At 43.6% G+C, this 23,204-nt stretch overlaps 1 protein-coding gene across 1 annotated transcript in view; it reads left to right on the top strand.

Annotated features, from left to right (window-relative positions):
• Positions 1 to 23,204, top strand: part of LOC147122502 (general vesicular transport factor p115-like) — a 110,686-nt gene that overhangs the window by 60,495 nt on the left and 26,987 nt on the right. Inside the window, 6 exon segments of the mRNA XM_086005968.1 lie at positions 3,611 to 3,751; positions 5,102 to 5,190; positions 6,128 to 6,282; positions 9,761 to 9,966; positions 17,447 to 17,467; positions 23,044 to 23,154. Coding sequence (XP_085862094.1) covers positions 3,611 to 3,751; positions 5,102 to 5,190; positions 6,128 to 6,282; positions 9,761 to 9,966; positions 17,447 to 17,467; positions 23,044 to 23,154 — 723 coding nt within the window.

Below are 23,204 nucleotides of genomic sequence, written 5' to 3'. Positions count from 1 at the left end.
AATCAAAAGCCAACAAAACTTTTATACAGTACCTTTTTAATATCCTCAAGACACCCTGAAGCACATCATGGCCAAATGGTTACTTTCCAAGTGTAGTCACTGTTCTGTTGTAGGCGAATACAGCAGCTAATTTGCCTCCAGCAAGATCCCAGGAACAGCAGTGACATGAATGTCTCGTTCTCTGTTTTCATAATTGAAGGTTGGCCAAGGCACTGAGGAAAACCCCTTGCTCTTCAGAAAGTGCCACGAGATCTCTTGCATCTAACTGATCAGGCAGATGGGGCCTGGGCTTAAGGTCTGATCTGAAAGACAGCACCTCCAACAATGCAGCAGTCCCTCAGTACTCCCTTGAAGCAAGAGCCTAGACTATGTGCTGAGCTCCTGAAGTGGGACTTAAGAGACCAGAACCACCTAGCTCAGCACCAAGAGTGCTGCCACTGAAGCAAGCTACTGCGTTTAATTAAAATGAGATTTGAATGACCTTTTTCTTCAATAAATTTATTGTCCTCTTGCGTGTGGAAGCACCAGTGTGCTGCGCAAAGTTTGAAACGTTTACCCAGCCACTTGAAACTTTTCCAGAATGCCTAACCTTGCTCCACTGAAACTGATTGTCGTTGGGTTTGAGTGCTGTTGTGCTGGGACAGTTTTTCAGGGTGTAGTTATGTGCATCTTGAACATTCAATCTTTTGCCTGTGCCATTGGGGCATATATATCAATATTATTAACAATGTTGGGGTTGGGTCCTCCTCTGGCCATTTGATTGGCTCATTTAGCCATGTCACTTTCTACCAATCTGGGCATTGTCAATCTCCTAATTCATGTCTCCGTTACTTTTTTTAAGAGACTGAATTGGTCCGACTGATAACTCATTACTGCTACTATCGACTCCATGGAGACAGTGTGATCAGTTCCTGCTTTCATTAGTCGGTGTAATCGCAGAGTGATGGCCAATGTTCCCGCTAATTTTCTTTGGGTGTGCGGCCCCTTTTACATTACCGTGCACGTGCAGTTTTTTCCCCTAATTATAATGCCGTTGAGCGGCCTGCGCGGGATCTGCACATCACGGCCGGGAACATTACTGATAGCTCCGTTTCTCTTTCAGGGCTCTGGGTAACTCGTGTGAGCTGTGTGACCCATTCCCCCATTTAGTTACTTACAATGTTCCTGTGGTAAACCACTGTTATACCTGTCTGTAAGTGTATGTGTATTCCACTAGGTACAGGTCTGGACATGCCTCGGCTGACTCCTCCCACTATTCCAGGTATATAAGTGACTACCTCCCAGTCCCTTGGTATTCTGGACGGGTCGACCACTCGAGACAAGACCTTCATTCTTTAGTTAATAAAAGCCTGGTTGTTACTCGCTCAACCTCAGTCTTTGGAGTAATTGATGGCGCATCAGTTGCCAAGTCTACAGCAGGTCGTTGGATATTAATGACTATTGACCTGCTTTTTGCAGCCTTCAGTTATTTATTGATTAAAGGGGCAGAGCCACAGGAGATGAATTCGTGTTACTGTAATTTTACATTGATTTTACTTTTTCCATTGACATTTGAATTATTCCAACTGAACTGAAGTTATCCTTGGATATTTCCAGATATACGTGCTATAATGCCTTTGAAATTGGTGCAATTTTCATCCGTTTGCCTTTTCATGAGTTCAGAGAACTGTTGGCAAACAAACTAAGACAATATTTCCAGAAAGAACTATCTTTAATGTAGGACTTTTGAAAGAGGTGTGCAGTTTTTGAAAATATGTTATTAAAATCTGATTTTTAAAATCGGTTTGATGTAGAAAACAGGAGGATTTTTCTGGTTCTGATCGTCCGATAGAATGAGAGAAGCGAGCTCTTGTCTTGTGTTGGTCCACTTTGTTTTGCTCAGGATGGTGTGCAAAAGAGGCTTTTCTAACGAGTAGTTTGGATGGAGTCATTGGTGGGCGTCCCCCTGGAGTATGTTTGTTTAATTTCTCTTATTTTTATGGTTTCTACATTAAGCACTTGTCCTCATTACAGTAGCGGAGATTTCCAGCTATTTGCCTCTGTGGCCTGCTCCAAGTTAATGTGTCTGCAATTATCAAATGAATTCTGCCTGTACATATGCAGCATTATTAGAATTGCCCAACCTGAAAATTGAGTCTTGTTCTCGGTGATGCTGACCCCTAGTATTGGTAATTAGAACAGATAACTCCTGAAACTACAGTGGTCATGACTTTACCCGATAGTACAGTATTTCTTTTGCTGGAGGGAGAAGAGAGAAACAAAAATTGTGGTCGTCTTTCACTCCATTATCCTCCACTATCTCGTCAGTGGTCTTCCTTCATGGGATTTTCCCCTCAAATCTATTCCTGTCTGTTCCACTCCAGTTGCATCTCCTCATACTATTTTCCTTGCAGTCACCTGCAGGGTGTGCTACGCCTCTCGCCCTTCTATTGATCATTGTGCTATCCCTCCCCAAAATCACCCATGAGAATGGGATCAACTTTCACACACACCCAACAGACTCTAACACTCTCACTCTACTAGCATTGACTCTGAGGCTCCTCTCAAGTCTTGAATGAGGCAGAAGTTTCTTCCGCTTAACATCAGCAAGACCAAACCTCCTCCTTCCTTACCTGCTCCTCTCTATGCCTCAGGTCCATAGAGTCATAGAAATTTACGGCACAGAAGGAGGCCATTTGGCCCATCGCGTCTATGCCAGCTTAAAAAGAGCTCTCCAGCCTAATCCCACTCTCCAGCACTTGGTCCGTAGCCCTGGAGGTTACAGCAAGTATATATCCAAGTACTTTTTAAATGTGATGAGGGTTTCTGCCTCTCCCACCCTTTCAGGCAGTGAGTTCCAGACCCCCACCACCCTCTGGGTGAAAAAGTTCTCCTCAACTCCCCTCTAATCCTTCCACCAATTACTTTAAATCTCTGCCCTCTGGTTATTGACCTCTCTGCTAAGGGAAATAGGTCCTTCCTATCCACTCTATCTAGGCCCCTCATAATTTTATACACCTCAATCAAGTCTCCCCTCAGCCTCCTCTGTTCCAAAGAAAACAACCCCAGCCTATCCAATCTTTCCTCATAGTTAAAATTCTCCAGTCTTGGCAACATCCTGGTAAATCTCCTCTGCACTCTGTCCATCACATCTTTCCAGTAATGTGGTGACCAGAACTCTACGCAGTCATCTAGCTGTGGCCCATGTAGTGTTTTATACAGTTCAAGCATAACCCCCCTGCTCTTATATTCTATGCCTCAGATAATAAAGGAAAGTATCCCGTATGCTGCTTTGTGTCCAGTTCCATCAATCTCCCCGGTTGCGTGCTAAAGTTGAACCATGACGTGCTCCTCCAGGCTCACATCTGATGCGTCACCGAGACTTTGTTTTCCTTCTCTGAAGCATTGCCTGCTCCCCTTCCCTATTCACTTTGCTGACAAAAAAGACTTATTAATTTGTCTCTGGGGATACTGCTTGCAACTAAAGTTTCAATGCATATTTTCTTTAAGTTGAAAAATGTGGCTGGTTTAAAAAAGCAAATTCTGTTAACGAGTTCCTGGACTGGTGTGGATGCAGTCATTCTTCCTGCAGTGTTAATTGATTGAAATTTGCTGTGATTTTTAATCTTAGCTGGTGAGAGTGCTGGTGTCTCCTGTGAACCCTCCTGGTGCCACAAGCAATTGTCAGAAGTCGGCCTTCCAGTGTGGCTTGTTGCAGCAGTTGTGCACCATTCTGATGGCAACTGGAGTTCCTGCTGACATTCTCACTGAGGTGAGTGACATCGAATTTACAGCACAGGAACAGGCCATTCGGCCCAATCCATCCACGCCGGGGTTTATGCTCCACACCAGCCTCCTCCCACCTTACTTAAGTCACCTGATCAGCATATCCTTCTATTCCTTTCTCCCTCGTGTTAATCTAGTTTCCCCTTAAATGTATCTATACTATTCGCCTCAACCACTCCCTGTGGTAGCGAGTTCCACATTCTCACCACTCTCTGGGTAAAGAAGTTTCTCCTGAATTCCCTGTTGGATTTATTAGTGACTATCTTATATTGATGGCCCCTAGTTCTGGTCTCCCCCACAAGTGGAAACATCTTCTCTACGTCGACCCTATCGAAACCCCATCATCATTTTAAAGACCTCTATCAGGTTACATAAGATTGTGATGCAAGTATAAATTAAAATTCTAATAATGGCAACATTTCTGAAAATTGTCAGGATAGGAGTAGTTAACCAAAGGTTTACGAGCAATAGGATTATTTGCTGTATGAGTGTAGAGATGAAATGTTACCAAATGGGATTTCAATTTTTTTTGTACATTACCTATGGGAGATACTTGAAGCATTAAAAGCGTAACATTTACGCCACACAAGTGCCAGGTAATGACCATTTCCAACAAGAGAGAGTCTAGCCACCTTTCCTTGACATTCAGTGGGATTACCAACACCGAATCCCCCATCATCATCAACATCTTGGGGGGGTCACCATTGACCAGAAACTTAACTGGACTAGCGAACGGCAAATGTATGTTCTCGCTCCACCTGACCTGAAGACAGGACAGGGATGGGACCAGCTGGGATGATCTTTTTTAACTTGTTTACCAGGGGAAAAACTATTGGGGTTTGATGGAAAAGGAAGGTGCGCAATTGAAAGCAGATGCTGACCTCCTGAATCCAGCCAGACTGATGAGAGAGATCTTCTGGCTGTAAGAAATGACTTTAGGCAGTCTGGCTGTTTCCGGTGGCATGAGCCCACAGCAGAAAACTGCCCTGGTTTAGCATTGTGGCAGGCGTGCTCCACGAGACCACCCGAATGCCGGTGGGGGAAATGGTGCATCATGCTGGTATATTAGCTGCTACTCTTGAAGTTGCAGCTGAATTGCATTGTCGGGTGAGAACAGGCCGAGTTTTACTTCGCATCTAATCATGTTGTACCTGGCCTGGGAGAGTTTGGTGTTGAGGCGCGGTGCTTAGAATAGAAAGTGTTCTTTTGCCCATCACCCAGATCACAAAATTCACTCAAGTAAGGACAGCATTTGACAGCCTGGTTATTGTCGTGCACTGTGCATTTCTAGTACCTGTGACCTTTAATTCTACATTTGGCTTTCGTGTTTATATAGACCATTAACACAGTATCTGAAGTCATCAGAGGCTCCCAGATAAACCAGGATTACTTTGCTTCTGTGAATGCACCTTCCAATCCACCAAGGTAAGACTGATCAAAAAAAAATAAAAAGTTGAAAAGTTTAGTTTTGCAGTGTGCTCATTTTGTGAAATCGCTAAAGCTTCTGTCTAGTAAATATTGATCCCTAATGGGCACAATGCACACTTTAAAGCTGCTGCTGCTGCATTTTAATTTTATGAATTGAGTTATACAAAGGAACTGTAAGCGTCCCGAGCCTGTAAAGTGATTGCAATTTACAGCATTCACGTTGCTTCATTTTTTATCTACTACTGCTGTATTGAGCCTTCCTTCCTAGAGTTTATAGTTGCTACTGAATACAATGCAATCTATATTGACGCATTGACTGAAAATTGCAAGTGCATTATTCTCCACGCATCTATGCCTGTACTCGTATTGCAGTAACCCAGGCAATGCATGCATTGTGTTGATTTGTTGAGATGCTGGTGCCAACACTGAGGATGTAGAGTACTGTCCTTTAAGTAATATTGCTATATTAACTGAATTCCGATTGGATTGCCTTTTGAAGTCAGTATTAATAATAAGGCCTTCCGTTACAAAATGCAGGAGATGTTTTTAAGTTAGAAGGACATGTCAATGAATTATGCTGACTTACTGCAACATGCACTTTACTTGCCTACCAATGGCGGTATGATGATATCCCATCATGATTCTACATTCACTGGTGGGATGTGCAAATTCTTTAGACAGAAATACAAGTTCTGGGTATGCCCTGAATATGGAGAGAAGTGCCCAGATGATTCACACCTCGCTAAAGGAAGAAAAGCACAATGAGGCCCCAGAGAAAGGAGTTATCGAGTAGAACAGCTTTGAGCTAGATGCAGTATTCACTTGTGAAATCTCAACCACATTCCTGCCAAATGTCAGCCTATACTTGATGTTGTGTTTTAACAGCTCCTTTTCTGAAGTTTTCCAAAAAAAATTAACTCTTTTTTCAACACAGACCTGCAATTGTAGTGCTTCTGATGTCCATGGTGAATGAAAGACAGCCATTTGTTTTGCGTTGTGCTGTGCTGTACTGTTTCCAGTGCTTCTTGTACAAAAACCAGAAAGGACAGGCCGAGATTGTGGCCACACTTCTGCCAGCAACTATTGATGGTAAGCTTCCCTGTTCAGCAACCAGTTTCCAAGACACGGACTCGATGGGCCGAATGGCCTCCTTCTGTGCCGTTCTGACTCTATTAAGGAAAATAGGAACAGGAGGAGGCCATTGAGCCCCTCGAGCCTGTTCTGCCATTCAGTGAGATCATGGCTGATCTGTGACCTAATTCCATATACCCGCCTTTGCCCCATATCCCTTAATACTTTTTGGTTAACAAAAATCTATCCATCTCACATTTAAAATTAACAATTGATCCAGCATCAATTGCCGTTTGTGGAAGAGAGTTCCAAACTTTTACCACCCTTTGTGTGTAGAAGTGTTTCCTGATTTCACTCCTGAAAGATCTGGCTCTAATTTTTAGACTCTGCCCCCTAGTCCTAGAATCCCCAACCAGCGGAAATCGTTTCTCTCTATCTACCCGATCACTGCCCCTTAATAAACAGTAAGGAAGCCTATCTACAGTAGGTAATTGAACGTTCTCTTAACTGCCCCTCTGAGCCACATTTCATAACGTGTATAACCCTTGAAAAGGAACTGGGTGAATATCAAAAGAAGAAAAACTTGGAAGGGGAAAGACTGGGGAATTGGGCTCAGTGGGCCGAATAGCGCTCTGCTGTGCTGTGAGCATGTATGCTTCTTCGAATTGTGAAAAATTACAGCACAAGAGGTCATTCAACCCATGATGCTGATGCTAGCTACTCAATTTGAGCGACCTACTCTGATCACTACTCTGATCACACTACCCTACATGTTACCTGTATCCTCTTGTATATGTTCTTTTGAAATACATGCCTAGTTTCCTTTTTAAATGTTAGTCTCCACCTCAGTAGCGTGAGTGAGGTTGTTCTGTTTTTTTAAGGTAATATTGTGTACTTGTAATTCAGCAATTGCAGTGTGTGTCTTGTAATTCTGCATGCAATGTTCCCTTTAATTTTTTTTGGATGTATGGCTCCTTTAACTGGCTGCGCGATCCATTCAAATTTTCGCGCATGCGTGTTTTTACCTCATTTAAAAGCTGGTGAGCGGCCTACGCGGAATCTCCAGACCGCTGTGCGGCCACGCAGCTTAACGGGAACATTGAGTGCGTGTGTCTTGTAATTAATTAATTACAGTGCGTGTGTCTTGTAATTCAGCAATTACAGTGCGTGTGCCTTGTAATTCAGCAATTACAGTGCGTGTGTCTTGTAATTCAGCAATTACAGTGCATGTGTCTTGTAATTCAGCAATTACAGTGCGTGTGTCTTGTAATTCGGCAATTACAGTGCGTGTCTTGTAATTCAGCAATTACAGTGCGTGTGTCTTGTAATTCAGCAATTGCAGTGCGTGTGTCTTGTAATTCAGCAATTGCAGTGCGTGTGTCTTGTAATTCAGCAATTGCAGTGCGTGTGTCTTGTAATTGAGCAATTGCAGTGCGTGTCTTGTAATTCAGCAATTGCAGTGCGTGTGTCTTGTAATTCAGCAATTGCAGTGCGTGTGTCTTGTAATTCAGCAATTGCAGTGCGTGTCTTGTAATTGAGCAATTGCAGTGCGTGTGTCTTGTAATTCAGCAATTGCAGTGCGTGTGTCTTGTAATTCAGCAATTGCAGTGCGTGTGTCTTGTAATTGAGCAATTGCAGTGCGTGTGTCTTGTAATTCAGCAATTACAGTGCGTGTGTCTTGTAATTCAGCAATTACAGTGCGTGTGTCTTGTAATTCAGCAATTACAGTGCGTGTGTCTTGTAATTCGGCAATTACAGTGCGTGTCTTGTAATTCAGCAATTACAGTGCGTGTGTCTTGTAATTCAGCAATTGCAGTGCGTGTGTCTTGTAATTCAGCAATTGCAGTGCGTGTGTCTTGTAATTCAGCAATTGCAGTGCGTGTGTCTTGTAATTCAGCAATTGCAGTGCGTGTGTCTTGTAATTGAGCAATTGCAGTGCGTGTCTTGTAATTCAGCAATTGCAGTGCGTGTGTCTTGTAATTCAGCAATTGCAGTGCGTGTGTCTTGTAATTCAGCAATTGCAGTGCGTGTGTCTTGTAATTCAGCAATTGCAGTGCGTGTCTTGTAATTGAGCAATTGCAGTGCGTGTGTCTTGTAATTCAGCAATTGCAGTGCGTGTGTCTTGTAATTCAGCAATTGCAGTGCGTGTGTCTTGTAATTCAGCAATTGCAGTGCGTGTGTCTTGTAATTGAGCAATTACAGTGCGTGTGTCTTGTAATTGAGCAATTACAGTGCGTGTGTCTTGTAATTCAGCAATTACAGTGCGTGTGTCTTGTAATTCAGCAATTACAGTGCATGTGTCTTGTAATTCAGCAATTACAGTGCGTGTGTCTTGTAATTCGGCAATTACAGTGCATGTGTCTTGTAATTCGGCAATTACAGTGCGTGTGTCTTGTAATTCGGCAATTACAGTGCGTGTCTTGTAATTCAGCAATTACAGTGCGTGTGTCTTGTAATTCAGCAATTGCAGTGCGTGTGTCTTGTAATTCAGCAATTACAGTGCGTGTGTCTTGTAATTCAGCAATTGCAGTGCGTGTGTCTTGTAATTCAGCAATTGCAGTGCGTGTGTCTTGTAATTCAGCAATTGCAGTGCGTGTCTTGTAATTGAGCAATTGCAGTGCGTGTGTCTTGTAATTCAGCAATTGCAGTGCGTGTGTCTTGTAATTCAGCAATTGCAGTGCGTGTCTTGTAATTGAGCAATTGCAGTGCGTGTGTCTTGTAATTCAGCAATTGCAGTGCGTGTGTCTTGTAATTCAGCAATTGCAGTGCGTGTGTCTTGTAATTCAGCAATTGCAGTGCGTGTCTTGTAATTGAGCAATTGCAGTGCGTGTGTCTTGTAATTCAGCAATTGCAGTGCGTGTGTCTTGTAATTCAGCAATTGCAGTGCGTGTGTCTTGTAATTCAGCAATTGCAGTGCGTGTCTTGTAATTGAGCAATTGCAGTGCGTGTGTCTTGTAATTCAGCAATTGCAGTGCGTGTGTCTTGTAATTCAGCAATTGCAGTGCGTGTGTCTTGTAATTGAGCAATTGCAGTGCGTGTGTCTTGTAATTGAGCAATTGCAGTGCGTGTGTCTTGTAATTCAGCAATTGCAGTGTGTGTGTCTTGTAATTCAGCAATTGCAGTGTGTGTGTCTTGTAATTCAGCAATTGCAGTGCGTGTGTCTTGTAATTCAGCCACACGATATTGTATCTCTGGCAGTAGAGTTTTATTGAAGATTGAGATACAGGCTATAAAGCCAGTACAGATGGAGGATTGAAGACTCGGAAGTTTTGTGCCTTCTGCATTTATAACCAAATTCTCACTAATGACTCTTTGGTCAGTAGAGTCGAGCTTTGTCAGATGTATTGTGTGACAATATATGTCAACGTGAAATGCTTGCTAAGAAATATGTTGCCCTCCAAAGATAGCAGTGTTCCATTTCTATTTGTCTTGCCGCAGTCCAGGACGGTTTGTGCATTATTCCAATTTGATGAGACGTTTTGTTTTCTGTGTTTAGCCAATTCCATCTCAGCTGGCCAGCTGCTGTGTGGGGGCCTCTTCTCCACCGATTCACTCTCGAACTGGTGTGCTGCTGTGGCTCTAGCACATGCTCTGCAGGATAACTCCATCCAGAAGGAGCAGCTGCTCCGGGTACAGCTGGCAACCAGTCTTGGAAACCCTCCCGTCTCTCTGCTCCAACAGTGCACCAACATCCTCTCTCAGGTATGAGGCCGTGGAAGTTACTGACTGTACTTTGAATTCCAGGCTCATGAGCTTTCGTCCAGGTTTATGTTTGAGCTTCCCCGTGTTGCCGTTCGTCACTTTAGAGAATTGCAGAGTTGCTGCAGAGCAGAGCGTTGGTGCTACACTGTCTTCACTTCCACCGTGCCGATTTATTGCAGTTTCTGCTCTCACTCGTGCTTTTGGGGAGTTGCAGCATTTTTCTGTCTTTCCCGAATCAAACTGGAAAGGAAGTGGTGAAGATGAGATTTGATGGATGCGTTCAAAATCATGAGGGGGTTTTGATAAAGGAAGGAGAAACTGTTTCCAGTGGCAGGGGGTCGGTAACCAGAGGACACAGATTTACGGTAATTGGCAGAAGACCCAGAGGGGAGATGAGGAAGTAATTTATACCCAGCGAGTTGTTGTGATCTGGAACGCGCTGCCGGAAAGGGCGGTGGAAGCAGATTCAATAGTAACTTTCAAAAGGGAATTGGATAAATACTTGAAGGGGAAAAATTCGCAGGGCTGTGGGGAAAGAGCAGGGGGGGGTGGGACTAATTGGAGAGCTCTTTCAAAGAGCCGGCACAGGCACGATGGGCCGAATGGCCTCCTTCTGTGCTGTATCAGTCTGAGTCTATCTTGAGTATTGTGTGCAGTTTTGCTCGCCTTATCTGAGGAAGGATGTTCTTGCCATGGAGGGAGTTCAGCGAAGATTCACCAGACTGATACCTGGGATGGCAGGAATGACGTATGAGGAGAGATTGGGTCGATTGGGCTTATACTCGCTGGAGTTTAGAAGAATGAGAGGGGATCTCATTGAAACTTATAAAATTCTAACAGGACTAGATGCAGGATGTTCCCGATGGCGGGGGAGTCCAGTACCAGGGGTCACGGTCTAAGGATAAGAGGTAAACCATTTAGGACAGAGATGAGGAATTTCTTCACCCAGAGAGTGGTGAACCTGTGGAATTCTCTACCACAGAAGGCAGTGGAGGCCAATTCATTAAATATATTCAAGAAGGAGTTGGATATATTTCTTAAGGCTAAAGGGATCAAGGGATGTGGGGAGAAAGCAGGGACAGGGTACTGAATTTGGATGATCAGCCATGATCGCATTGAATGGCGGAGCAGGCTCGAGGGGCCGAATGGCCTCCTTCTCTGCTGAATCAGTCTATGAAGGCACGTGGCCATTGGGGTAAGCAGAAGAAACCATCAGCAGAAGAACATTTCCAAAAGGGATTCTTTCAGTGAGAGGAGGAAAGTCACCTGTTTGTGGAATATATTGCTCACAAGTCAACTTGATTGAAGACTGCTGGTTATAAAGCTGCTGCTCACAGATTTCAGTTTGTTTAATTGAACAATGATAGTTCAGTGAGTTAGCAATGAGAGCAGGGCTGGAGTTCAGCCTCTCATCAACTTTAGACTTCAAATTATTGCTTTAGAATTGTTGTAAAATTCCCTGTGGCTGGTAAGGTGAGGCTTTCGAGGATATAAACAGCAAGTGTCCATCACAGCAATGTTACTCTGTGCACTGGGGCCATTTTGCCATCACTGGGTATGAACTGAAAACTTGCAAAGCCATTGAGCCCAGAGAGATTGCTGTTTCCCTGGAGCTGTGGAGAGTCCAAGGATTAAACTTTGACACTGGAAATGTAAAATGTCTTTCAGGGGTGAGTGCAGCAGTGCCTTGGCATCGTGTCCTTTTCATCTGTGGGACCAAAATTCAGCCCGAGACCCCTCAGTAACGAGTGACAATGTCAACTCAATATATGTAACACACACAGAACACCACACTCCACTCTAAACTACCGATGAGCACTGCTGCAGGAGAGCTCCCCTTAATATATTTTATATGGTTCCCTTAAGTGCTGTGTTTCTAGAATGAATAGCTTAAGCTTCGGAAATCTTTCTTCATAACCCATCCCTTTTAAAACACTGCATTATTTTTAAGTCTGTCAATTAATCGTTAATTTTTGGGAGGCTTTTGTTAATGTGCATTAATCACGGAAGTTATAGCGGAGATGCATTTAATTGGGAGCTCCATAAGTAGATGACGGAGAAAGGAATATCAGGATATGCTGATCGGGTGGGAGGAGGCTCGTGTGGAGCATAAACACAGCATGTACCAGTTGGGCTGAATGGCCTGATTCTGTGTTGTATAAATCCTATGTAACACTGTAAGTTACGCAGAGAGAGTACTATTTACTAGTAAATTTCAGTGGAAGTATTGGAGTTCTATCATGTTTCGAACACCCTGTAATTAACAATTTTAGGTGCAGAATCCATTTTCAAGAACGGGAAAATGAATTGTTCTTTAAATGGGGACTTTGTTTAGCCTTGGTGTTTGCAACGCAGTCCGCGGTTTGCAGCCAAAGACTCCTGGAGATGGAGGTTTCCATGTTTTCCAGGAAAAAGTGCTCTTAAGATTTTGATCAGTGTTGCGTAGTGATGAGGGGAAAATAATGTTTTTGGTTTGCTAAACAGCAAATTATTGGTTACCTGTAGGATATATATTTGAAGGTGAGTAAGATTTGTGGTTATTGCTGCTGGTAAATGTGTAGGAAACTATTGTATTCAAGGTACAAGAATAAATAAGGAAGGAGCTTAACTTGTATTCCTCTGTGCAGGACTTGGGAAAGCCGATTTATTTCCAGACTTAATTGTAGGTTAACAGCGAAGCAAGTGCAGCTCCCCGTTCCATCCAAAGAAATGATTCTGCAGCTAAAAGCAATTTATAAATGGTATCACTGTCCTGTCCAGTAAAGATATTTCCTAAATACTCTCTATATTGCCTGTTAAATTGCTTGGCTCGCTGTCTGTTATGCTAACGGTACAGAGACTCCATTTATTTAACCGGATAAGGTTTAATTTGTCCATTGCTATTCAAGTAATTATCTGCCTAAAAGGGGAAAGAGCCTCGAAGCCCACCAGTAGGAGAAGCTTGAACTGGGAGTCTGGAGACATTAGTAAGTGAGAGAAAGTATTGGAAGCAAAAGAAAATCAGTTGAGTGAAATAAAAGCACAAACTCCAAAAAATGAATTGGAAAAAGGTGAGGTTGGAACTGGAGACAGCTGGAAAATCCGCTCCAAAGCCCCACTCACTGGCCACAGTGTGCAATTGTATTGCAGCAAGAAGATGGGGAAACTGAATGGGAAATATTGACACAACAAGTCTAACGCCAAAGGCTGACGCAAAGGTGTGGGCAAGAAAGTGGCAAGACAACAGCGACTTTGAAAGTGCACTTTTGTCACAATCCTCGGCCATTTAACCTTAGTCATTATTCCTCCATTTATTCCAATCTATCCAAATTTCTTGAGTTTGCCTCTGATTGGCTGATTCTGATGTGATTGTCTCCCAGCTGAGTCCCATTTCCTCCCGAGCCACACATGACCAATTAAGCTTAAAACAAACTCAAAACAATTGAGCATTCGCAGCAAGGTGTAAATGTAGGAAGGTTTAATATTTTTCGAGACACATTTTTACAATTGGTGTAACTTACACCAACTACCTGTGTGCTTGTGTCACTTTCCTACAGACGCAAAGCAATCTTAAAAGGTGTGTTTCAGCTCCCACTCCAAGAAAATGCCAGTTCTGCTGTCTCCAACCAGTTCATTCACCTGTCAAATTAAATCATGCCTTGCTCTCATCTGCAGCCTCTGCTGTAATTGACTCCGGCATTCCTTTCAAGAGCGCCGAGCTTTACAGCAACAGACACCTAGGGGGATGGTTTAACCCCCCAAAAGCAGGTCGGTTTGGTTCGGGTGGGAGATTAAAAAATCTGAAATGGGAACCCAACCCGCCTGGGTTTTAATGGAGGTGGGACGAGGGGCGGGCGATCAATCTGCTCGCAGGAGGCAGCTTGGCCGTTGGAACCTTTTAAGGAAAATGTTTGCCTCGATTTTAACAGTGACTCTATCTTTAACTGCAGTCACACGGGTTGCCCAGGCCTCGGGTAACCCGGCAGATAAAAGGAGGCGAGAACATAAGAATTAGGAGCAGGAATAGGCCACTTGGCCCATCGAGCCTTTTCTGCCATTCAATAAGATCATGGCTGATCTTGGGCTCAAAGCCACTTCCCCGCCCGCTCCCCATAACCCTTCGCTCCCTTATCTTGCAAAAATCAGTCTATCTCCACCTTAAATGTATTTAATGACCCAGCCTCCACGGCTCTCTGGGGCAGAGAATTCCACAGATTTACGACCCTCTGAGAGAAGAAATTCCTCCTCATCGCAGTTCTAAAAGGGCGACCCTTTATTCTGAAACTATCCCCCGAGTTCTAGATTTCCCCACGAGGGGAAACATCCTCTCTGCATCTACCTTGTCGTGCCCCCTCAGTATCTTTTATGTTTCAATAAGATCACCTCTCATTCTTCTAAATTCCATTGCGTATAGGCTCAACCTTTCCTTATAAGTCAACCCCCTCTGGCTGGTTCCATTGGGTAAGTACCTTTAGAGCACTGCTTGTGGGCCAGGAGGAACAGGAGTGTTCTCTCCAGGCCCACCAAGCTCACGTGTGAACCCCCCCCCCCCCCCACCAGTGAACTGTCCGTCCATCTCCCCACCCGGCCTGTGATTGGACTCCCCCCTCTTTCCCCCCCCCCCCCCCCGCCCAACCCCAGGTGATCCGATCTTCCCGATCACCATCTGTTCATCCCCCGCCCCGACCACCACCTCCGGCCCTCCGTGTTCGCTCCCACCAGACCTCGGACAGCGATCTCTCACTAATTGCTGTCGATCAGCCTGGTTGTCGGGCGGGAAACCTGGAGAATAATAATTAAGACGACCCCCCCCCCCCCCCCAGCTGTTTAAAAACTGCAGGATGTTCTCGGAAAACCCGAACTTCTGAGTTTCCCGTCCATGACTCCTCTCCCCACAACGAACGCACCTCCGAGACAATATCAGGGCCCAAGATTCTATTTGCCGATGACTTTGGGGTAACCCGATCTGATCCAATGTATAATTCTGTGTAAATAAATATGAAGCTGTAAAGAGGGACCAACAACAAGAATCCTGAGATAGGAAAACAGGGGATTTGTTCTGGGTTTTTTGGATAATAGCGTCAATAATGAAACAAACTTGAATTAAATGGATACAGTAATTATATCAATTAAATGTGATTAAAATAAAGATTAGCTGAGATTAAAATAATTAATCGCAATTAATTTTTTTAATCATTTGATCGCCCACATTGTTCTATATCTTAATGGTGACAGCTGATGTGCTGGTCTCGAGTAGTTGACACCGCTATCCAACATAAACCGAGTGGCTTGCATTTAGATTTTCCATCAACTGTAGCTGAGACGGGTTTTCCTGTATCTCCCAATGTGATAGTAAAAGAAGGACTTGCATTTCTATGGCGCCTTTCACGACCTCAGGACGTCCCAAAGCGCTTTACAGCCAATGAAGTACATTTGAAGTGTGGTCACTGTTGTAATGTAGGAAACGCGGCAGCCAATTTGCGCACAGCAAGCTCCCACAAACAGCGATGTGAGAATGACCAGATCATCTGTTTTCGTGACGTTGATACTGGGGGTCCTCTGTGTCCTGAGTCAGTTCACACGTGAGCTTGTCATGACACGAGTACAAATGTGCCGTTGGGCTCACAGCATCTGTGACCTGTCTGCATGCTGCCAGTTCCATTAAATTTAAGATTCATTTTTTTATATAGAAGAAGCAATTGTCCAGTGCCTTTGCTCGTCTGTGGGGCTACTGGAGGAGGCAGAGTTAGGAAATGGAGAGCCTTTCTGGATGGGCTCTGCCTTTCCCCTTCAGGCTCCAACAAGCCTGCAGGACAGCACACTGTGCAGCACACGTGGGGGGGCAGCAGTCAATCTGGCAATGCTCTCTCTCAACCCTGGAGAAGTAGAAAAGCACCTCGACACTTGGGATCAGTCTTGCTTTTTTCTAATTCAAAAATGTTTAATTTTGCAGCATGGTAACCAAAACTGAAGGCAGTACGGTGCTCTGACTAAGAGCATTGTGACGATTTAGCGTCATTACTCGACACCTGCACGCTGAAGTTCTGACTGTATACCCAAACATCCGATTAGCTTTTTAATTGCTTCACCACATTGACGGGATTTTGAAAGTGAAGTTTACTATTAATGCCAGGACACTCTCTGATCCGCCTTGTGCTGATCCCGTTCCATTCAGTCTGTAGTTGAACGAGTGTGTGTTATTTGCCATCCATTGGTTACATTTAATTTGCCTTGTGTCTGCCTGGTTACAGAACCGGTCAAAACCCTTTTGCAAGTCTTTAGTTGGATCTTCTGTCTTGTCTGTCTCCACTCTCAGCAGATTTCACCACTTTACCGTTGGTTTTGGTCATTTCCAGATCATTTATATAGATGGGAAGTAACAGGAAACGAAACATTGGTCATTGTGCAGCTGTAATGAACACTTCCTGCCCCAGTGTGACTTAAGTTCAATATCCCCATCAGCCCCCCCCACTCCATGCAAGCCAGGCCCCTCAATAGTCTTGCCTTCCTTGTACTGCAGGCTTGCCTCCAGTGACCGTACAAATGTCTCACTGCTCCTGATGTTGGAGGCAGCGGGAACCTCCCAACGTGGAGTTTTGCTCTTATTGCCACCACACCTGCAGGTGGTGGCTGATATAAACTGCACAGCAATGGCTTGTCCTTGTGGAATCTAACTGTCCCACCCAGACCAGCACGGCCCTGTCTCGTTCTTCCCCCGACGGGGAAGGTCTGCAGCCAGACTGGGGAAGCCGTATTCACGATTAAATATAACTAGAAGCCGGCAGATTCAACAGTAACACAAAGCAGTGGATGTATTTCCTATGGAAACTGCCCAATAATGTAAAAGCGGGTATGTGTTGTCCTATTTTTTTACCAAGTTTCTAATTCAGTCCCATGTTCAATCCTGGATTCCTGTGGCCTTTAGCTTTACTGTAGTTAGAAGCCACTCATTTGAAAATTTGTCAATAGCTTCCTAATAGTTAAATAAGTTAGCATGTGGAGTGACACCCCTTTATCTGTTCTATCCTCAAGTCGAGATTAGTTTGTGCATGATCTTCCCTTTCTAACTCTGTGCTTCCTGTTTAAGATGGTGCTATATAGGTAGCCCTCCTGTTAACCTTAATGAGCGTGGGACCGTAACACAAAATTGTTCCTAATTCATCATCTGGTGTCACAAGAATGGAAATGTGATACAAATAGGGATGATTCTTTTGGCATTAAGACTGAGGCACGGTGACTGGGGTCTGAGGAACCATGTGCAGCCTGAGTCAGTGCCTTCAGAAGAAGAATTGTAAAAGCAGAAACCGCTGGAAATACTCAGCAGGTCAGGCAACATCTGTGGAGAGACAGAAGTCAAATCAGTCGAGGTTTCAAGTCTAAGACCCTCAGAAATAAAACATCTTTCCAGTCAAATGTTAGGTTTAACATTTTTTAAAAGTCCTTGAATAAAATGATGATTTGAAGTATCTTTTATATGACTCATTTTTGCTGTGATTTACAGGGAGATAAGATCAACAGACGGGTAAGTTATTTGGCACAGAGACCATTTGCTTGTCGCAGCAGGGTTCTTTTCTCTTGCCTTGATTTAAGCTATTTTCTTTAACTGCATTGAGTGATTCAACCGCTGTCCTGGGTTTCTGTATTTTATGCTCAGGTTGTTGCAGCGGTAACACGGGAGTTTACATTGAGTTTCTTGTACTGTACTTTAGAGCTGGCGCAGATTGTGGGAAAGAGGACATGGAGCTGTCACTGATCTCCCTTTCCTCAAGGGGGCAGTGTGCAATAGAAATCATTTGGTTTTTTTTCAGTGCCGTCAAAAACACATTAAAACACATCACTTGCTGGATAATGGGTCATAGGGCAATGGGGAAAAGGTGGGGTGTGGGACTGAATTCTTTGACAGCACCTCCCAAACCCGCGACCTCTACCACCTAGAAGGACAAGGGCAGCAGGCGCCTGGGAACACCACCACCTCCAAGTCACACACACCACCCTGACGTGGAAATGTATCGCTGATCCTTCATCGTCACTGGGTCAAAATCCTGGAACTCCCTCCCTAACAGCACTGTGGGAGCACCTTCACCTCACGGACAGCAGCGGTTCAAGAAGGCGGCTCACCACCACCTTCTCGAGGGCAATTAGGGATGGGCAATAAATGCCGGCCTTGCCAGCGACGCCCACATCCCATAAACTGAATTAAAAAAAAAATACAATCGCCCTGTGTACAGTTCACCTGCATTCAGATTAAACTAGACGTTGATTGTTAATGTCAAAAAACATAATCCCCATCATGTTGGTCTTTTCTCCTTCTGTTCTCCCTGTCTGTGCTGCTGCTTCATTCAAGGTGCATAATCTGCAATCTAAATTTAAATACTCGCAGGTTGTTACCAAACTCGTGTTTTGCTATTTCCAATTCATAGCACAGACTGTCCCAAGATCTGGGGCACCCTGGGCAGTTTCACTCCGTGTCTGTTGTGGGAAATGGAAGTGGGTTGCACTGGTGCTGTCCTCGAGGTTGATGCATGTTGGGGAAGTGTGGAGGGAGCAGCACTCTGCAATCCATTATGTACCTGATTGATACGGATAATGTAGTGCAAATGTTACTCCTCCAGCGCTAGCATCCAATCTGAGCCCAATTTCGCAGGTGTTTTAAGAACACTAGCTTATTTCCTCCCCCCCCCCCCCCCCCCCCCAATGGCAGGACATGCAGTTGTATTTGTAAAATCCTTGTGACACTCTGTGCAGTATTTTGAAAAGTCTGTGTTTTTGCTGTGCGTCAATAACCCTTGGTGGCTGGATGTCCGTTTGTGTACGTGTTGCTTGTGGTGCAATCTTGTTCTTAGGAGTGCTGGTTTGCAGATTTTTCTCTGCTTGCAGTCGGCATTGACGGCCACCTGAACCTTGCTGCTTCGATTAATGAGTGTCATACTTCTGCTTCACATAAAAGCCAGTTTTAAGCCTTTACTTGCCGTCCTGTTTGTATATTCTCGAGTCTCCGGGAATAAATGCTCGCACTGCTTCTGATTCACTGCTGTCCTCCCCTGTGGCGTATTCCAGTTAGAAATGCAGGAAAATATGGAGGAACTTATCGACCGCGAGATCGGCGCCCCAGACAGCTAAACTTACGAAGTACGATGGTAAACTCACAGGAAGATCTGGGCCATGACATTTAGACTTAATGACTGCCAAAAAGATGAAGCTGTTGATATTAAGGGTTCAACTTGTGCGCCATAAATGTAGTATAATTTCAGACACTCATCTCTTTTTGTAACTACTGAAGACACCTCCAAATACTTGAATACTCGGTTACAGATAGAGAATTAACTGATCTGGTGTGGTTAATGTAATGTACTTTCAAATACAGTCCACTTATAATTCAAATGATCGGATCAATTTTTTCCTCAGCTCCCAATTTCCTGTTTTGCTCACATTGCTGCATTAATATTATTGAATAATTCAAATTGTTTTAGCACAAATGACTTTCGGTCATCAGGATTGGACTGTACAAACCTGAGTTGATTTTAAAAAAGCAATTTACACTATTTCAGAATCTTGACATTTTGAGATATTTCTGTCTGGTATTTTTAAGTTCTATTGCTTAGAAAAAACAAATGGCTATTTCTTATAATTGACACATGATAGAGATTGCAAATTTTCTGGCACAATTGAACTTTTTTTTCCCTGCAAGTATTAAGTTTACAGCCACGGAGGTGGAATTTACCCGTGCTCTTATCGTGTGTAATACGCTATATCCATGTAGGTCAGTTTCACTTGTACCAACTAACACGAGGTTAGCTCTGTCACTCAGCAAATGTAATTTTGCAGAGTAAGCCTGCAGGGCTGGCATGTGAATTTGGAGTATTTAACATAGAAACATAGAAGATAGGAGTAGGCCATTCGGCCCCTCGAGCCTGCCCCGCCATTCAATGAGATCATGGCTGATCATCCAAACTCAGTACCCTGTCCCTGCCTTCTCCCCATATCCCTTGATCCCTTTAGCCTTAAGAAATATATCTAACTCCTTCTTGAATATATTTAATGAATTGGCCGCAACTGCCTTGTGTGGTAGAGAATTCCACAGGTTCACCACTCTCTGGGTGAAGAAATTCCTCCTCATCTCAATTAGATCATGGCTTGCCCCTTATCCTTAGACTGTGACCCCTGGTTCTGTACTCCCTGGCCATTGGGAACATCCTTCCTGCATCAAATCTGTCTAGTCCTGTTAGAATTTTATAAGTTTCAATGAGATCCCCTCTCATTCTTCTAAACTCCAGCGAGTATAAGCCCAATCAACCCAATCTCTCCTCATACGTCATTCCTGCCATCCCAGGTATTTGCTTTGCACTTGTGTCTCCAGTATTTAGCAGTGTGTCCTAACTAGATTGATTTCCAGTTTTAGTTATAGGGTTGTCCTTCACTGTGATTGTACGTAGAGAAAATGGGCGTGGGTTAGTGAGGGAAAGTGCACTGTTCAAGAAGCTTGATCGTGATCTGGTGTACATTTATATTTCAGGTTTGTAACAAGTTCGATACCTGACTCCAGGTTATGGATGCAACAAAATCCTGTTACTGTATGAGACCAAGTCCAAATACAATACCTTTAAACATCAGACATAGAGAAATAAAACACACAACCACGTGCTCTTTCCCCGGGTAGAAAACTCTCGTTCTTTCCACTGCTGATTTTTCTCTACAAATTGTACAGAAAAGCTTAGAATCTTTAGAGTGGGGTTCTTGCAAAACAATGTTAGTAACAATCAATCATCATTGAAAGAGACCCCTCAAAGAATATAATTTCTTCAAACACAACAGATGCCACTTGTTTTTATCCTGTTAACTATTGTTCCAGATCATGGCTAACTCTTAAGTGGCCACAACACAAGTCATGAATCTTGCATCCTGTGTTTCAGCAAACAGTTGAAATGTAGTGTCAGCTAAAACAATTCCCTGACACATCAAACCCTAAAGCATCCTGGGAATGAACAACTTTAACTATTACATTCAGTTAAAAGAAACCAAAAACTTCAATTGTGTGAGATTAAACCAAATCCTAATCTTACATATATAGCTATACACGACAAAGGCATCTTACAGGTTGCTCCTAATTTTTCACCATTGAAATATTTTAGTTGTGCAATTTGAGCCAAATTAGGGCAGGGATTGTCAATTATATCACATTTAAATAAATGTTATTTAAAAGGAGCTCCATATATGTGGTAGTCTGTAGAGCCTCCTGGTTCTGAAGCTTGTAAGAACTGGTGGTCTTTGTATTCACATATAGAAAGTTTCCACAGTTGAATTTTGTGGTCTATATCAAAATATTAATTGCGACCTTTAGGTGATTTACTGTTGAAACTGATAAGTGTAGCAGGGTTAACTAAGTAATTCAAGGTCTTGTAATCTGTTCTCGGGCACGCTGAATTTTGCAACTGGCTCTCAATTTTGAAACGGCAGCAGTTTGAGTTGCCTCATTAGAATGTATTTTCTTAATCAAAAGCACATATATTGGGATCAATGTCCAGTTAATTTTTTTTAACTTTAAGGCTCTCTTGTGGTAACTCAAATTAAAAAATAAAATAAAATGTGTTTGAAAGGCTGAGCAGGCTGATGTTGTTTGCCCTAGGAATGAGAAGGCTGAGGGGTGACCGAGAGGTCTTTAAGATAATGACAGGTTTGATGGGTTAGACATAAAGGAAATGTTTCCACTTGTGGGGGGACTCCACAACTAGAGGTCATAAATGTAAGATAGTCACTAATAAATCCAATGGGGAATTCAGGAGAAACTTCTTTACCCTGAGAGTGGTGAGAATGTGGAACTCGCTACCACAGTTGAGGCAAATAGTATCGATGCATTTAAGGGGAAGCTGGATAAACACAGGAGGGAGAAAGGAATAGAAGGATATGTTGATAGGGGGAGATGAAGAGGAGTGGGAGGAGGCTGGTGTGGAACATAAACACCGGCACGGACCTGTTGGGCCGAATGGCCTGTTTCTGTGCTCTACACTCTGCTTTACTCAATGTTTTTTATGGATATCACATTTTGAGTCATCCAGCAGGATTCTCCCAACTCCAGTAACTGCTGCTGTTTGGATCCTTTTGTAGGAGTTGTTTGCATACAGTGTAGTCATTGGTGACTCTTGCAATGACCTGTTTCATAACAACAACTACATGCCTTTATATAGTGCCTTTAACACAATAAAAAGTCCCAAGGCGCTTGAATAACTGAGTAATCTCTAACTGAGGTGATTTGGTGGAATGAAATTTGCATGAAGACACTTGACTCGGTAATTGTAAACACTTCCAGCTCACTGTGTTGGGAAGTCCCTATTCCCGGGAGCGTGGCAGGCGTTGCTGTCCGAGGCATCTCCCCCTCTGGATGTGAACACGGAAATAAAGACAGACAAACACTCACCGATTTTTAAAAAAAAAAAGAAAGTGGCATAGGCAGCCTTTCATGAGAAGGTTAGAATGCAGAAGTGCAGTTAGAAATGATTCTGTTTGGCAAGCAAAGCGATCCACTGATATGGGGAAGGTTAGGGTGTTCATGAGTTTGTATCATTGTGTGACGCCAAGTTTTACTGATTGAATGAAGTTAGCCGGACGTAACTGGTGCCCGGTTCACTTGCTGTGAAATAAAGCAGCTTAACAATTTGTACATGGCGTCAACAGCAGAGGCGCAAGTGTGAAAAACAGAAGTTTTCGATTCGGATCAGAAGAGGTGCAGCTCCACCCCTGGGTTACACTATCGTCTAGTTAGATACTGGCAGTATGGGGGTACACCCCTATACGCAAGATGCTTAGAGGAGTGACTGATGCAGCTGTACCTCCAGAGAACATCTAAGGCTAGATCCCAACTTGCAACAGAGCTCCTTCCTTTAAGTTGTGTGCAATTTACAATTGATGGGTTTTTACCAGACCAGCGGTATTTTTGTTTTCACAGTTTCGCTTTATCGTTCTGCACTAAATATTGTAGTAATAATACAATTGCTTGTGATACAGACTGCGTGCTAAACCCAATTAACGACTCAAAGCTTTCAGTTGAAATTTGCAAGCTAAATATAAACATATAATTACTAACGTTTTACCATTCAAATTCAGGGAAGCAAGGTACAGACGCGGGTTGGCCTGCTGATGTTGCTGTCGACGTGGATGACCAATTGTCCCATCGCTGTGACTCACTTTTTGCACAACCAGACCAATGTTCCTTTTGTATCCTTTTGTACATTGTTTGCAAAAGTTGGAGCAGTATTGGTTTGCCT

The sequence above is a fragment of the Somniosus microcephalus genome, chromosome 2, assembly GCF_052327205.1.
Source record: "Somniosus microcephalus isolate GS21.2 chromosome 2, FLI_Smic_1.0, whole genome shotgun sequence".
Taxonomy (NCBI): Eukaryota; Metazoa; Chordata; class Chondrichthyes; order Squaliformes; family Somniosidae; genus Somniosus; species Somniosus microcephalus.
This window is presented reverse-complemented; position numbering and strand designations above follow the sequence as displayed.